The following is a 16,025-nucleotide window of genomic DNA, read 5'->3' on the forward strand; positions in this document are numbered from 1 at the left end:
AGTATGTAACATACAACATAAAATGAATGGTAATTTCTTAATTTAATGTCGAATGCAAAGGACATGTAGCTGGCTCGTTAACTCGCATTCCAGGAATATGGTTATTTACCGCAGCTCATCGCAGCTTCAAGGCGGGCAGCCAGCACTCTCTCCCTTGGGGAGGAGGAGGCTGTGTGATGGAGGGATCCAACTGCCGGGTCCTCTGCTCTGTGTGCAGTGAGCCAGCCAGCGAGCACGCGGTGCACAGGGCTGTATTTACATTATATTGTGTTTGTTATGAAACAGGACCGGTAGGTTTCAGATTTGTCTGGTAAAATACATTTTGCGGTGAACTGCTGTCTCGCTCTGCTCTGAGGCACAGAGCACTCGCCTGCATCGCCCCTCGCATTCAGTCAGTCAACTCCAGTCCTTCCTCCCAGACATGCCCCCTTTCCTCTCTACCCTGTTTCAATGGGAATATGGCATGATAAGGAATCACATCACCTGGAAAAGTCATTTCATTTTGACTTTAAGAACATCTTCCAATATCAATATATCTCACATTTGTTTAGGTATGACAATTCATAAATTGTGTCGTTGATGTTCATGACACTGCACTGCATGGTAATGGGGAGTCAAACTGGAACATTTTGGTGATTTCAGCTGGCTTTCTAAAATACGTCACAGTCACAGATCATTCTGGGAGAAATGTGACTCAGTAATGCTTTGTGTTGTCTATTCAGACAACATGTGTATTGTCAGAGCTGGAATGGCATTAAAGCAGGGGTGGCCAAACTTTTTTGGTTGTGGGCCGCATACAGAAAAATAGAAGGAGTCGCGGGCCAAACAATATTAAGCGCGGCAGTTTTCGCGGCAAAAAAATTGGACCAGAAAACCCTTGTGCCATCAAAATTGAATGTCTACCTAAATAAATATATGACACATAGTTTATTGATGCGCTCACCTATTACAATGGGTATTTCTGTATGTTATCAAATTTTCTTTTCCTGTGCCAACAGGTTAAGACAGAGATAATTTAACATAACATTAGTATTAAACATTAATTCATTTTTTTTTTTTTTTTTTAATAAATAGACCATGTCAGGGTGCCCAAGTATAACCCATTTTCAATGGTTTTAAATTGAAAAAACGAAATGGGGGGAATCCGTTTTTTTGTTTTTGTTTTTCAGTTTCTTTTTCTTAATGTTTTTGTTTTTCCGTTTTTTCCCCCGTTTTCGTTTTCGTTTTCCGTTTTAAACTTTGAAATAGAAAAACGGAAAAACGTTTTTAGCAATTTTTTTTTTTTTTTTTTTTTCTTCTTCTAAATTCATGGCGGGCCACTTAAAAACGGGCAGCGGGCCGCAGTTGGCCCGCGGGCCGTAGTTTGGCCACCCCTGCATTAAAGGGTTACAGTGGTGAATGAGGGCAAGAAGGTTTTTATCTTCCACTTCAGAACGGGTTCAGAGTCTGTGAACTTTGACCTGTAAGAACTACGGTTATAACCCCTCAACGTGTTCCGCAAAGACCTTCTGCAACAAATGATATAGACTGTTTCAAACTGGAGAGAGACAGACAGACAGACATAATGTGTGTGTGTGTCCAGATGATTACCTTGGGTGCAGTTCTCCCCTCTCCATCCAGGGTCACAGACACAACCATCTGTAGCAAAGACGGACAGAGAGACGTTTTCTAAATGTGCTGACATACATTTGTCTAAACAAGTAGTGCAAGGCATTACGGTTCCTAAATCCAGTAATTACATTAGAGTTACTAATCAAACACTGAAGTCGTTAATTGCGTTACATAAGTTCTTACATTTTCAGCAGGATCGTGTCTGAATCGGCAGAATTATGGTGAAAACATCACACGCGTTTCATTCACTCTTGGGTAGGTTTTAGGCATGAGGAGTGACGTTTGGTTCGTCCCTCCAGCCGATCCATTTTAGGGTTAACTTCCTGAAACTACAGTGTCCGTAATGGTCGATATCACTGTAAACAGAGTGACAGCATGGGGAAGCAGTCTACAACTTTTGACGGGTGGATTATGCACATACTTTGAATTTGTTACATGAAAGAACAGGAATGTGATGGTAAAGTGGAAACTTTGCCCAGGCCAGAAGCAATTTATCCACCGCTGGACATGAAATCTTTCCAAGCACTGGAAGGCAACATGCTGCTAATGACACAAAGCTAGCAGCTAAAGGGACGCACGCTGAGTCGACCTGTGTAGCAGCAGGTAAAGTGAAAAGCAGAGATAAACAGGCTTGTTGCATTGTCAGAGGACATTTGCCAGTGTAAGCTATTTCTATGGTGAAGGCTGTGATTCACGTTATTTTCTAGATAGCTTTTATTTTGAAGGCTGGCTATGGAAGTGTTGTGATGTGTTGATGGCGGAGCACCTGATGTGCACCTGGTGTGAATAATAAATCCTAGCGTCTTGTGTGGAGTCCTCCAAAGTTGGAGTTGTCTCCATCTTTCAGAAACAAAGATCTTGTGTATGTCCTCCTTATTAGGATAGGGACTTGTGCTATGTGGGCATATGTAGCGTAAGGTTTAATATTGTTAACTGACAATGCATCCGATGTTTAGGAGTAACGCAAAATTAATGTAATGAGTTTTGTAACTAATTACTTGCCCCCAAGGAGTAATTAAGTAAAGTATAATATTATAATATAGTGTAATATATTACTTTTTTGAGTAACGAACCCCAATACATTATCTTGATAGTTACTAAAAAGATGACAACAAAAGTACTGTGATATGCTTGAAATAGCTACTTAAAAATGAATTATCATAATGTATCAATCACAAAACATTTTTTTAAAGTTTCTTAAAGGATGGCTTTCCCGTGGGGAATATGAATATATATTAAATCTCACGCGCCTAAGGTTTTCGAATCCGTTGAAATTTTTGAAATTGGTTGTTTACAGCCAGAGCTATCAACCATCTCTCACATTATTTCCATGACGCTCTGACGCAAAACGCGTCGGGGCGACAAGTCCAGCCTTGCGGAAGTCGAGCACCTATGAACTACACTACTTGTGGGCCTGTGGGCCATGGTCCCGCCTCTAGAGGTCCTCCACGCCCCTTCAGAGGTCTTGAAGAAAAACAAAAGGCAGCCATATTTTTCGACCGCCTAGCCTACGGTAGCTAATATTAGCTTCCCATAGCTCCTTGCAAAGAGACCATATCTCGGGAACGGAAGCACGTTCAGACACGGGACTGGCGGCATTGGAAAGCTCGTCAAATTTTACATCTAGTAGTAGGTGCGTTGAAGTAACGAAATCAACGCTGAGCAATGTACCCGTTTTTACACATTTTTACATGAAATAGTTACAACATCAGATGCGCGTAACTCCTTGGAAAATGCCTTAAAATGCATGAAAATTTTTTTATGAAGACATCTCCCGACATATATACTTCGGTTTAAATTTGGTGCAATTTGGAGGCAATTTGATTTTTTCTTCTTCTCATAATGTTTTTATGTCGAAGCCTTCTTCTTCTTCTTTGAGTTTTATGGCGGTTGGCAAACATATATGTGCATTACCGCCACCTACTGGAGTTTGATATCAGCCAAATGACTGAGGGGTGGGCGTGGAATCTAAGGCCACGCGAGCCCAGTGCATTGTGGGAACTGTAGGATTTCGGCTCCCCGCACCCGCCCCTCCCCCCCACCAGCCCCCCCCCCCCCCACACAGAGTGGATTCTGGTTGATATCTCTGGCTGTAAACAACCAATTTCAAAAATTTCAACGGATTCGAAAACCTTAGGGGCGTGAGATTTAATATATATTCATATTCCCCACGGGAAAGCCATCCTTTAACTCATTGAGTGCCAGCCACTTTTGGAGAACGGACGCTCCCAGTGCCAGAGTTTCAGAGCGTTTTCAGTGATTTCTCGAGGCCCACAGAATATTGTGTGATATTACTATGTAAACACCGAACACGCCCAAAGAACGATGAGACTCTCTTCTATCATCAGCAAAAAAAAGTTTATTGATATCATTTTCCGTTCTTTAGTTATGAGCCGGAGAAGATAGGTTGATTTCAGCAAAAAGAGACGTTTCAAATTAGAAGCTGAGATAATTAGCCTTTTGTGAAATGAAGCATTTCAAGCACATGACTGACTCTGAAGCTAATATTTTCTGATGTAGTCACACCTCAAAAATAATTTCCTTCAATAAAACAGTGAAAACAAAGGAATTTTGTTTGGCAAAATAATATTTTTTAGCTGCAACCAGCAGCGCTGGCCCCTGCGTGCGCTGCTGGTTGCAGCTTCTTGCTGGTCTTGATTTACTGCTGGTGGGCATCAGATATTCTAGCTTGCGTTTGCCAATCCTGTCCTGCTGTCTGGGTCAGTGTTGTATGCTGCCCTGCGTGCCCCACCCCGCTCAACTGCAAACCCCACCTCCGTGGGAGTGTCTCTGGTGGCTCTCTGCTGCGTTTGCTCTGTACTGAAAAGTGCGCTACATCCAGCTTTTTTACAGCGTTCCGCGTGTATTTGTCACCGGCTCCCATGCTTCCAGTTGAGAATAATAACAACTCCACAACTAATCATGCGGATGGGCTATCGCAGCGGACACAGAGGGGCTCAATTGTGGCAGCAGATTGGCTGCTGCAGGCACAGCTAACGTTATGCTTCATGCATATCGATGCATACGGATGCGATTTCCGTTTCCCCATGACTTCTTCTCTGTTTTTTCCTCGCCTTTCTGTAATCTGGAGAGCACTGTCGCCACCTAATGGGTCTGTAAAATAGCTTTTACACATTCAACATCCACCATACTTTCACAGGAGATGGATCAGGCTTTAATCCACGTCCCACCGTCAAAAAACGCAATTGACGACTTTAGTCGTCATTGGCACTGAACGTTACTATTTGAATTGACGACTATAGTCGTCATTGGCACTCAATGAGTTAATAAAGAAAATTATAGAAGCTTACAGAAACCAATGATTCTCAACATTTTTCATATCAAGGACCCCTAAATATGTTATTGTTAGATATGATTTTGCGCAGAATTCCATGGCTAATTATGATCAAAACAGTCATCTTCACATCCAGATACTTCACCTGTTATATTATGGGACTGCGCTAAAGCCTATCTTAGGGGGCGTATAATTTAATTTGCCTCTGCAAAAAATAAAAAAATAAAAGCTGAATTAGAAGAAAAAATAAAGCAGTATAAGCTCATCCAACTGCAATCTTATTAGCTCCTTTAAAGGAAGCACGCAGATCATTAGATTCATTGCTCTCTAAAAAAATCGAGGGCCAGCTGAGATTTGCTAAACAAAATTTTTATGAGCATGGCTCTAAGGCAAGCAGACTTCTAGCTTTTCAATTAAGGAAGCAACAGGCTGCCAATGCTGTCCAAAAAATAAAGTCATCAAGGCCAAATCATTTTTTTACTAAACCTCAGCATATACGTATCAGAGGCCTTTACCGACTTCTGGGCATTAACTTGACTGAACTGCCCAAAAATGTGGCAGACGAATTGGACAAGCCAATAGCAGAATGGGAACTCGATGATGTGATGAAAACTTTAAAGAATAACAAAAGCCCGGGCCCAGACGGCTACACAAATTAATTCTATAAGACTTTTAAGTCAGTACTATCACCCCTGCTATTGGACACCTACCAGTACTCCCTGGCTAGAGAGATCATTGCCCCTTCATGGAGAGATGCAACCATTATAGTTATACCAAAGCCAGGGAAGGATCCAACACAGTGCAGCTCATATAGACCGATTTCTCTCCTCAATGGAGATCATCGCATCCTTACTTCTATATTGGCCAAGAGAATGAATAAAATGATCACTCGCATTGTTCACCCAGATCAAACTGGGTTCATTGCAGGCCGATACTCGGGTAATAATATTCAAAGGCTTTTCAATACCATCACACATGCACAGTCTAGTGGAGAGGAGGCTATGGTCCTGTCTTTAGACGCAGAAAAGGCATCTCCTGGAAATTTTTATTTCAAACCCTAAGTAGGTTGGGTTTTGGGGCCAACTTTATTAATTGGATTAGAATGTTGTATTCAAAACCACAAGCTTCAGTGAGAGTAAATGGACACACTGCGGACGCGTTCAACCTAGAACAGGGGACACGGCAGGGCTGTAGCCTCTCTCCATTATTATTTTCTTTGTGTATTGAACCATTTGCACAGATGATAAGGGATAATAATAGAATCCAGGGGATTGTAGTTGAGGGAGAAGAACATAAGGGGTCTTTATATGCTGATGACGTCTTGCTCTACCTTACAAATCTTTCTGAAACGATACCTGCTTTAAAAGGGTGTATCAAACAGTTTGGCTTTTACTCTGGGTATAAGGTAAATTTGGACAAGACAGTGGCCATGGACATAAGTGGTGTGATTTCCCAAGTGGTTAAAGACGGTAGCGGATTCAAATGGCCGGCGATAGGCATTAAATATTTAGGAATTATCATCCCCCCTTCGTTAGATAGGCTATACCAGGCCAACTATGACAAATTGTTCAAAGACATCAGAAACGATCTAGACAGGTGGCATACATTGCCCCTTTCCATTCTGGCTAGAGTGGAGATCATTCGTATGAATGTGCTCCCAAGACTGTTATATCCTTTCCAAATGCTGCCTGTCCAAATACCTAAAAGTTAATTTAGCACGTTAGACCGTCTTGTGTCCCGTTTCATCCGGCAGGGGAAGCGACCGAGGGTGAGATATAAAACACTGCAACTTCCGAAGGGGGATGGAGGCTTGGCACTCCCAAACTTGCAATTGAATTTTTGGGCAGCTCAATTGAAGCCAATAACTGTATGGATAAAAAATGACGTAGATACTCAGTGGTTAAATATGGAGAAATCCACATGTCAATATGGGTTAGCAGATCTACCTTTTATGGGAGCATCCCTGAAAGATTGTAGAATGAACAGGTGGACTAAAGTTACAATGCAAATATGGAAAGGTGTACAGAAAACATACGGCCTATCCCTCTCCATATCAGTACTCTATTGGGTCTGTAAAAGACTTTAGACCCTCCCATCTGGATGCAGGGTTTAAGAACTGGTCAAGATTAGGGCTAAGTTACCTGCACCAGTTTTTTGACTATCTGAGGCTAAATCTGAAGTATTTTGAGCAATTAAAGGAAGAATTCAAACTCCCACAGACAGACTATTTTAGGTTTTTACAAATAAGACACTTCCTATATAGCCACGAAACTCTCGAAAAGATCAAATCCCCTAGGGCAATTGAAAGGCTGTTGATCAGTCTCCAAATTAATAACTCAGTGGACAAACCCATATCCAGCATGTACACGTCGTTTTTAACAATGGAACAGACAAACTCTGTAAATAAAATGGGAAAATGAACTACAACTACAAGAACCAATTTCCACAGAAACTTGGAGTGAAATTTGTTCAGAGGCCCATATGGTCACCAGTTCAAACATATGGAGAAAGTTCAGGTGGAAACTTATTGTACGTTATTTTAGAACACCACATATAATACAAAAAATGAATGCAAATGCGACAGGTGCATGCTGGAGAAGCTGTGGGGAAATATCAGCTAACTATGTCCATACATTCTGGTCTTGTCCAAAGCTCGAGTCCTACTGGCAGTGGCGTGCCGTCCATTAGGCGAACTAGGCAAATGCTAAGGGTGCTTGAGCCGTTAGGGGCGCCAGAGAGGGTAAAACATTTTTTTTTTTTTTTTTTTACAAATACTTTTTCATGATAATAGGCCTACTATTATTTTACAATAGTAGACAAAAATAAGAAGAACAACGTCTTAAGTCTTTAAATAATAGTGAAATCATTTTTCTAATTCTGGCTTTCTGGCTGCCCGGGCTGTAGCACTTTCACCATGGTCCCTAATCCATACCACCCCACCCACTGCGCGGCCGCGCCCCCTTCTACCTGCTCGGAGCTTTTTCCCAGAGTGGGGGAAGGGAGCTGGAAGGTGGGTGCTGAGGGTGCTGCAGCACCCCCTGGTGGCAAGAAATGGATTTTCAAAATTGTTGGATTTGGCTGTCTTGTGTTTATACCACCAACAAGATGCATTAAAAAACAGTTTGTGCTTCCCAGCTCTAATCTTATTTCATACGCTCTCTCTTCAAAAGTGTTTGATTTTCATCATAATCTGGTTTTCCATAATAATAATAATAATAATAAGTTCAGTGTTTATGCCTGTGTTTCTGTCTGTTGTAGTGTAAAACGACTAAAGGGAGAGCAGGTGCTTACATGAAAGTGAGTGAGAAAAGGAGAAGATACTGAATAATGACATCACAACAGTATAATCCTAATGTTAATTTAAAATTAAATATTCTTCTAAATATGGATCAAAGTCCAAAAAACGTAAAACTTTCTTCAGCGCTGCCCTCGCGGGCAGCACCGAGAGACCCTTCCTTACAGCACCCCCTACCTAAAAGTACTTCCAGCGCCACTGGGGAAGGGCGATTCTGAGCCTGCACTGCAGTGCTGGATTAGCTGCGATATAATTTTTATTATATTTTCTTTGGGGGAGGGGGGAGAGGGGGGGCACCAGCAAAAATCTTGCCTAGGGCACCAACTTGGTCAGGCACGCCACTGCCTACTGGGATGAGGTGTTCACAACATGGAATGAAGTTTATGAAAATGACATACCCAGGGAACCCATGGTAGCATTACTAGGGGTGATACCAGAATGTATTGTTGGACGATCACATATTTACCTTCTTCAGATACTGTTGGCCGCTGCCATTAAATGCATCACCATGCGATGGATAAACCCAGAACCTCCTACACAGGGGATATGGCTACAAAAAATCTGGGATTTGTATGTAATGGAAGAGATTACACATTGTTTACGTTTACAGAAACACAGTTTTGTTAAAAAATGGAGCCCAGTAAGGAGAATACTGTCAGACAGTTGATAATTATATTTGTATCCCTGAATGAGAAATGCATGTGCATATGGTTTTTGGGTGATATTTTTATTTTATTTTTATTTTTATTTGTTTATATGTCCGACGGGCGATATCGTACATGATAAATTAGTTGATATGAAGGTTAATCTTTCTAATTTAACTGCTCTCTGAATGGGAATACATATCTTATAAATACTCTGGTTCTCAAGGCTAGGGTACCGCCCTGTTGTTGTTGTTGTTTTTGTGTATGTTTGCTGATGTCTTGTATTTTTTCTGTTCCATTTGTGGAATAAAAATTATTGAACCAAAAACAGTCATCTTCTACATTCTCTAACTGTGTTACCCTCTTGTAAATGAAATAATGCTGAAGTTTAACAATTCATGAATTTGACTGGGGACCCCCTGGTGTATGTGTCTATCTGGGTTATCACCAGTGTTGGGTCAGTGTTGTCATTCTGCTACTGCTATTATTTTGGTGAAAGTAATGCAAAAGTAGTGTAATAAGTAACGAGTTACTCTACACAGACAGTCATTTTGTAAAGTAACTTATTACTTTAAAATGAAAGTAACTAGTAATATGTAGTATATTCAGGGCCGCTGCTGGCCATTTGGGTGCCCTAAGCGTAATTGTTTTGTGGTGCCCCCCCCCCCCCCCGCAAAACTTTCAATAACTGTCAAACGAAAGACTGCAAAATCATTAATTATGAACGATACTAGTGTATCTCACATTACATTACATGTGGCAAACAAACAATTGTTAGAATTACTGTACATGTCAGCAAACAAGCGATTGTTAAACTGTACATGCAAGCAGGGGCGGACTAGGATCATAATTCAGGCCAGGCATTAGATACCAAGCAGGCCAGGCCAATACGGGCTGACGTGTGTGCCGGCGTCCGAAGGGCGGCGGCAAATTTTTTGGGCTGTTTGAAGCCCAATTTGGGCCATTTGAAGCCAGATTTGGGCTGTTTGAAGCCAGATTTGGGCCATTTGAAGCCCGATTTGGGCCGTTTGAAGCCAGATTTGGGCCAGTTGAAGCCAGATTTGGGCCGGTTGAAGCCAGATTTGGGCCGTTTGAAGCCCAATTTGGGCCGACTCCAATTTTACAATGAGATGCACCCACTTTAACCCTGAATAAAGTAATAAAATCAGTAGGCAGCGCCTGGCCTGCTGTTCAGTGAGTGGCCTGACTGAGGGCACCAAAAAAAAATATATATATATTTTTTTTGGTGCCCTCAGTCACATGATGCCCTACGCAGTCTGCGTACTCTGCGTAATGGGGTGCGGCGGGCCTGAGTATATTACATTTTGAGAGTAACTTGCCCAACAATGGTTATCACAGTGATCACGGTCATAAACACTGGTGCCGCAGTACAATCAGAAACTGTGATGTAAAAAGCTCAGTAGCCATTCATTTCACGCAAGCACACCACAATGTCTCCCAACTCAGATATGTGGGCATTGAACATGTTACGGCCCCTAGGCGCGGGGGGAACATGGACAATCTCCTTCTAAAGAGAGAATTATGGTGGATTGACTTTTTGGGCACCATGGCACCTATTGGACTCAATGAGGACTTTGATGTCAGACCTTACTTGTGAGACCTCTGTGCTGTACTCAGTTTCCAGTTGTTTTTTGCCTTTTATTTCCTTTTGATACAAGACTGTATAGATGAATATTCTCTGTGAGATACTTAGAGGGCCGAGCTGATTGACAGCGTCCATTTCTATAAAAAATGTCTAAAAATATGTCTAAAAAATATGTTCAATATGTTCAAAAAAATATATTCTAAAATATGTTGTGCATATTAGTGTGCAGTGATTGCTGTGTAGAGCTATTGTATATCCATTCAGATAGGTTCTGCTACCATTTTCCTTTCCCTTAGAATGTGATTTATGTTTTGTGAAACTGTTTTGAAGATTGTACCTGGGTCTGCCTCCACACCACTAGGCGGAGACAAAGACCCACGAAAATGCTATTTAAGCACTTCCTCTGTAAATGTACCTTTCACTTGACACTGACGAAGGCCCGAATTGAGCCGAAACTGTTTGTTGGAATAAATGTCCGCCACGGGAGCTATCTAAAACTTGTGTTGCGAGCCTCTTTTTTTCGTTTATAAACACTGGTGCCGTCATAACCTTTTCTTTTTTGCGGTGATATATTAACACCAGTTATTGTCTGATCCCTTCCTTGACACAATCCCTCTTCATAGCCAAACACCTGAGTCCTGGTACTCCAGCTCAACACTCACTGGCAGTACAGACTCCATGGGTGCCGCAGGCTGACTGGCACAGCAGGGTGTCACAGGCAGCACCCTGCCAGCCCTCCAGGCAGAGACAGTGTCCATCCACACACTCCCCGTTCCCACTGCAGTCTGCCAGCTGGCAGCCCCGCTGGTGCACGCACAGGATGGTGGAGACGCTCCGGGCACAGCGCCACCTACTGTCTGAGGGACTGAGAGGAGAGGAGGGGGCAGGAGACAAGGAGAAGAGAGGAGATGAACAAGGAGTAGGGGATATGAGAGGAAGAGAGAGGAGAGGAGGGGAGAGCAGCGAGGAGAGAGAAGAGGAGAGCAGAGAGGAGAGAGGGGTGGAAGGACATTCATCACTTTATAGCTGCATTAGGTCTAGCTTCTCAGTATAAATCACAGCAGGGCAGCAACACAGAAGAGTGTCCCGTCCGCTAACTGAGACCTTGACGATTCGTCACATTTTTGCCAAAATTAATTCCATGTGTCGTCACATAATCACTGGCAGTGTGTCTGTGTCTCTCTTCCTCTCTGGCTGCTACTTGGCTGTTCCAGCTCCAAAAATTTCTTTTTCCAAAAATTTCAACATGGCGGCGACCATAAACACAATCTGCAGGCTTCAAAACAACCCTCTAGCCAGTGGGTCTACGGTTTGGTTAAAATCTGAAATATTTATATATATTTATATATGTGGCAGACAGACAAACAAACTAACAAACCAATCACCCAACTAATGGAAGGACACTGTTGTGGGTGGAAACTAACCAACGCGATCAGTCAAAAGCGTGCAAATATTTATTTTTTTACTATTGTCCACATTTTAGAATAACAGTAACGACATCAAAACAATGAAATACAATACAAATGGAATGATGCAGTGACCAATAAAACATCAAAACTAACTTAGACGTTAGATTCCCTAAAGCAGCCGCCCTTTGCATTGATGGAAAGGTGTCTAAGAAACTCATTTCAAGCATCTACAGTATTATAAGCAGAAGCCTTTAGATCCAAATGGGAATGAAAAACATAGAACATACAGTCAGGTAGGTGCAGAATGTTGAATGGTGGTGTATACACTAACTACTGTAACTAACTAACCAACTAATGACTTCAGCCAAAATCTGTTATGGAAATAGCCTGGTTAAAACCATCCAGATCCATTACATGAACTCGCATTCTGTTACGTTAACCGTGTGCCATATCATATCGTTATCAACATATCGTTAAAATTCAATATCATATCATCAAAAATGTATATCATGATATCATCATAATAGCAATATTCTGCTTGTTCATGTAATGACTTCAGACCGGGAGCCTACATTCACACAGGACACTGAACGTAAGCAGAACTGAAGCTTGAAGCAGGCACAAGCTGTACGTACGCCTTGTTGTTAACACAAGACGCCTTCTCTCTTCCTCTCAGCGCCTACTCTCGCGCCTTGAACCCGCCCACAACTCTCAATTGACTTCATGCCTTACTCACGGCTTCAGCGTCACGCTTGGGAATTCGGCGTCAGGCCTGAGTGATCGCTTCGGTGTGGCGTGAGCGTGGCTTCGGCACGGCGTCAGCGTGGCACGCGCGTGGGTGGTGTCAACAGCTTCGCCTGTTAAAGGAGAATTTCGGTTTTTTTTTTAACCTGGAGCCCTCTCCTCACATTAATTATTATCTGACGACTCACCCATATGGAGAGCCGGGACTGCCGTAACAACAAATAAATGAATAAATGTATAAATGAGCAGATAAATACATATATATGTATCATAAATATATGTAGAAATAAATGTAGATGACATAAATGTATATATATGTGTATTTTCCTATTTTTGTACGTTTTATATATTTATTTAATGATTTATTTGTGTATTTATACATTTATACATTTATTTATACATTTATACATTTATTTATACATTTATTTATACATTTATACATTTATTTATACATTTATACATTTATTTATACATTTATACATTTATTTATGGCATTTATTTATGTGTGTTTTATTTTATTTATGTCTGTTTTATTTACCTCCCATTTATTTATGTGCCTTGTATTTAGTGATGTCTCCTTTGTATTTAGTGATGCGTCCTTGCTTCCTTTCCTTTTCTGTGCAACTGCAAATGCAAATTAGGGGGGCGGCCCGTGCATTTATGCCCCACTCAATGCAGATTAGGGGGCTGGCCGTCATGGGCTCAAGTCTTTGCCTATTGGCTCGAATGCACATTGTCCTATCTGCTCCAAACTTGTCATGCATGATAAGTGTCCATGCCTGAAGATATCTGCACATCAATATCCATGGTATTTACACTCATAGCGCCACCTACTGGCAACAGGAAATGACATGTTTTACACTTACATGAACTGCTCAGAGTGGGTTGAACACATCCACCTCGGATGTGGTCAGAAAATCCTTTACCACCCAATGCAGCTTCATTGTGATGATTATGAGTGCTCATTGACTGGCGTGGGCGTGGCGCCATGGCGAAGGTTGATGTTTCGCCGTCACACAGGAAGTTGGAGTAACTTCATTGTAGATTGTCCAATCTGCTCCAAACTTGTCATGCATGATAACTGTACATGCCTGAACACATCTAGATGTCAATATCCATTTATAGTCATAGCGCCCCCTACTGGCAACACAGAAAGTGCTTTGTAACTTGGCCCTACATGCTCACACGTGCACCAAACTTCACATGTTTGATGAGCATCCCAGCCTGAAGACATCTAGATGACCATTTGGAGTTAGAGGCAGAGCGCCCCCTACTGGCCACACAGAAAGCGGTTTGTAACTCGGCCGTACATGGTCACACCCGCAACGAACTTCACATGTTTGATGAGCATTCCAGACTTCACACATGTACATGCCAATATAGCATTATAGGCAGAGCGCCCCCTACTGGCAACACATAAAGTTGATTGTAACTCAACTGAACGTTGTCCTATCCGCTCCAAACTTGTCGTGCATGATAAGTGTCCATGCCTGAAGATATCTGCAGATCAATATTCAGTGATAGTTACAGCGCCACCTACTGGCAAAAGGAAATGACAAGTTTTACACGTACATGAACTGCTCATAGTGGGTTGACCACATCCACCTCAGATGTGGTCAGAAAAGCCTCAAGCTCTCGATTAACCTTCATTGTGAGGATTATGAGTAAGACATTGATATGTCAATATCCATTTATAGTCATAGCGCCCCCTACTGCCAACACATAGATCGTTTTGAAACTCGGCAGTACATGGTCCCCCGTGCACCAACATACACATGTTTGATGACCATCCCAGCCTGAAGACATCTGGATGACCATTTGGAGTGATAGGCAGAGCGCCCCCTTCTGGCCACACAGGGAGTTGGAGTAACTCCATTGTAGATTGTCCAATCTGCTCCAAACTTGTCATGCATGATGAGTGTACATACCTGAAGACATCTAGATGTCAACATCCATTTATAGTCATAGCGCCCCCTACTGCCAACACAGACAGTGGTTTGTAACTCGGCCCTATATGCTCACACGCGCACCAAACGTCACATGTTTGATGAGCATCCCAGCCTGAAGACATCTATAGGACCATTTGGAGTTAGAGGCAGCGCGCCCCCTACTGGCCACACAGGAAGTTGGAGTAACTCCATTGTAGATTGTCCAATCTGCTCCAAACTTGTCATGCATGATCAGTGTACATACCTGAAGACATCTAGATGTCAACATCCATTTATAGTCATAGCGCCCCCTACTGCCAACACAGACAGTGGTTTTTGTAACTCGGTCCTATATGCTCACACGCGCACCAAACGTCACGTTTGATGAGCATCCCAGCCTGAAGACATCTATAGGACCATTTGGAGTTAGAGGCAGAGCGCCCCCTACTCGCCGCACAGGAAGTTAGAGTAACTCCATTGTAGATTGTCCAATCTGCTCCAAACTTGTCATGCATGATCAGTGTCCATGCCTCAAGCCATCTATATGTCAATATCCATTTATAGTCATAGCGCCCCCTACTGGCAACAAAGAAAGTGGTTTGTAACTTGGCCCTACATGCTCACACGTGCACCAAACATCACATGTTTTATGAGCATCCCAGCCTGAAGACATCTAGATGACCATTTGGAGTTATAGGCAGAGCGCCCCCTACTGGCCACACAGGAAGTTGGAGTAACTTTATTGTAGATTGTCCAATCTGCTCCAAACGTGTCATGCATGATAAGTGTCCATGCCTGTACACATCTATATGTCAATATCCATTCATAGTCATAGCGCCCCCTACTGGCAACACAGAAAGTGGTTTGTAACTCGCTCCTACATGCTCACATGCGCACCAAACTTCACATGTTTGATGACCATCCCAGCCTGAATACATCTAGATGACAATTTGGAGTGATAGGCACAGCGCCCCCTACTGGCCACACAGAAAGCGGTTTGTAACTCGGCCGTACGTGGTCACACCCGCAACAAACTTCACATGTTTGATGACCATCCCAGACTTCACACATGTACACGCCAATATAGCATTATAGGCAGAGCGCCCCCTATTGGCAACAGGAAATTACATCTTTTACACTTACATGAATTTATTTTTTTATTTTTTTATTCTTCTCCGGTAAAACTGTATGTACAGCAGAAACTGTAATGCTCAGCATAGCCAGACTGGGCACATAGATTGGAAATGTGCCTCACTACTCAGAAACAAAAAATTACCCATACCGGCCAGATGGTGGCGCTATAACAGACCATTTCGCGTTATGTTCCATATCTTCTGAACCGTGTGTCCTATACTCAAAATTTCTTTCAAATCAAATCACTTCTCAGGGATTCCTTGGATCAATATGCATCTATCTATGTAGGCCGCGCCCATTTGCGTCTGCCTAGATTTTCCACCATTTTGAATTTGATCAAAACCCTACTTTTGCTAACT

At 42.4% G+C, this 16,025-nt stretch overlaps 1 protein-coding gene across 3 annotated transcripts in view; it reads right to left on the reverse strand.

The window, feature by feature from the left end:
• Window positions 1-16,025, reverse strand: part of nagpa (N-acetylglucosamine-1-phosphodiester alpha-N-acetylglucosaminidase) — a 128,929-nt gene that overhangs the window by 25,228 nt on the left and 87,676 nt on the right. For 2 of the 3 annotated variants that reach the window (XM_083636438.1, XM_083636440.1), the window contains 2 exons: window positions 11,114-11,316; window positions 1,591-1,638 (listed from right to left, as the gene is read on the reverse strand). In XM_083636438.1, the coding sequence (XP_083492564.1) occupies window positions 1,591-1,638; window positions 11,114-11,316 (251 nt within the window). The remainder of the gene's footprint in view (window positions 1-1,590; window positions 1,639-11,113; window positions 11,317-16,025) is intronic. The other variant, XM_083636439.1, reaches the window with a different exon arrangement.

Source organism: Poromitra crassiceps (genome assembly GCF_964638095.1).
Source record: "Poromitra crassiceps genome assembly, chromosome: 1".
Lineage (NCBI taxonomy): Eukaryota > Metazoa > Chordata > Actinopteri > Beryciformes > Melamphaidae > Poromitra > Poromitra crassiceps.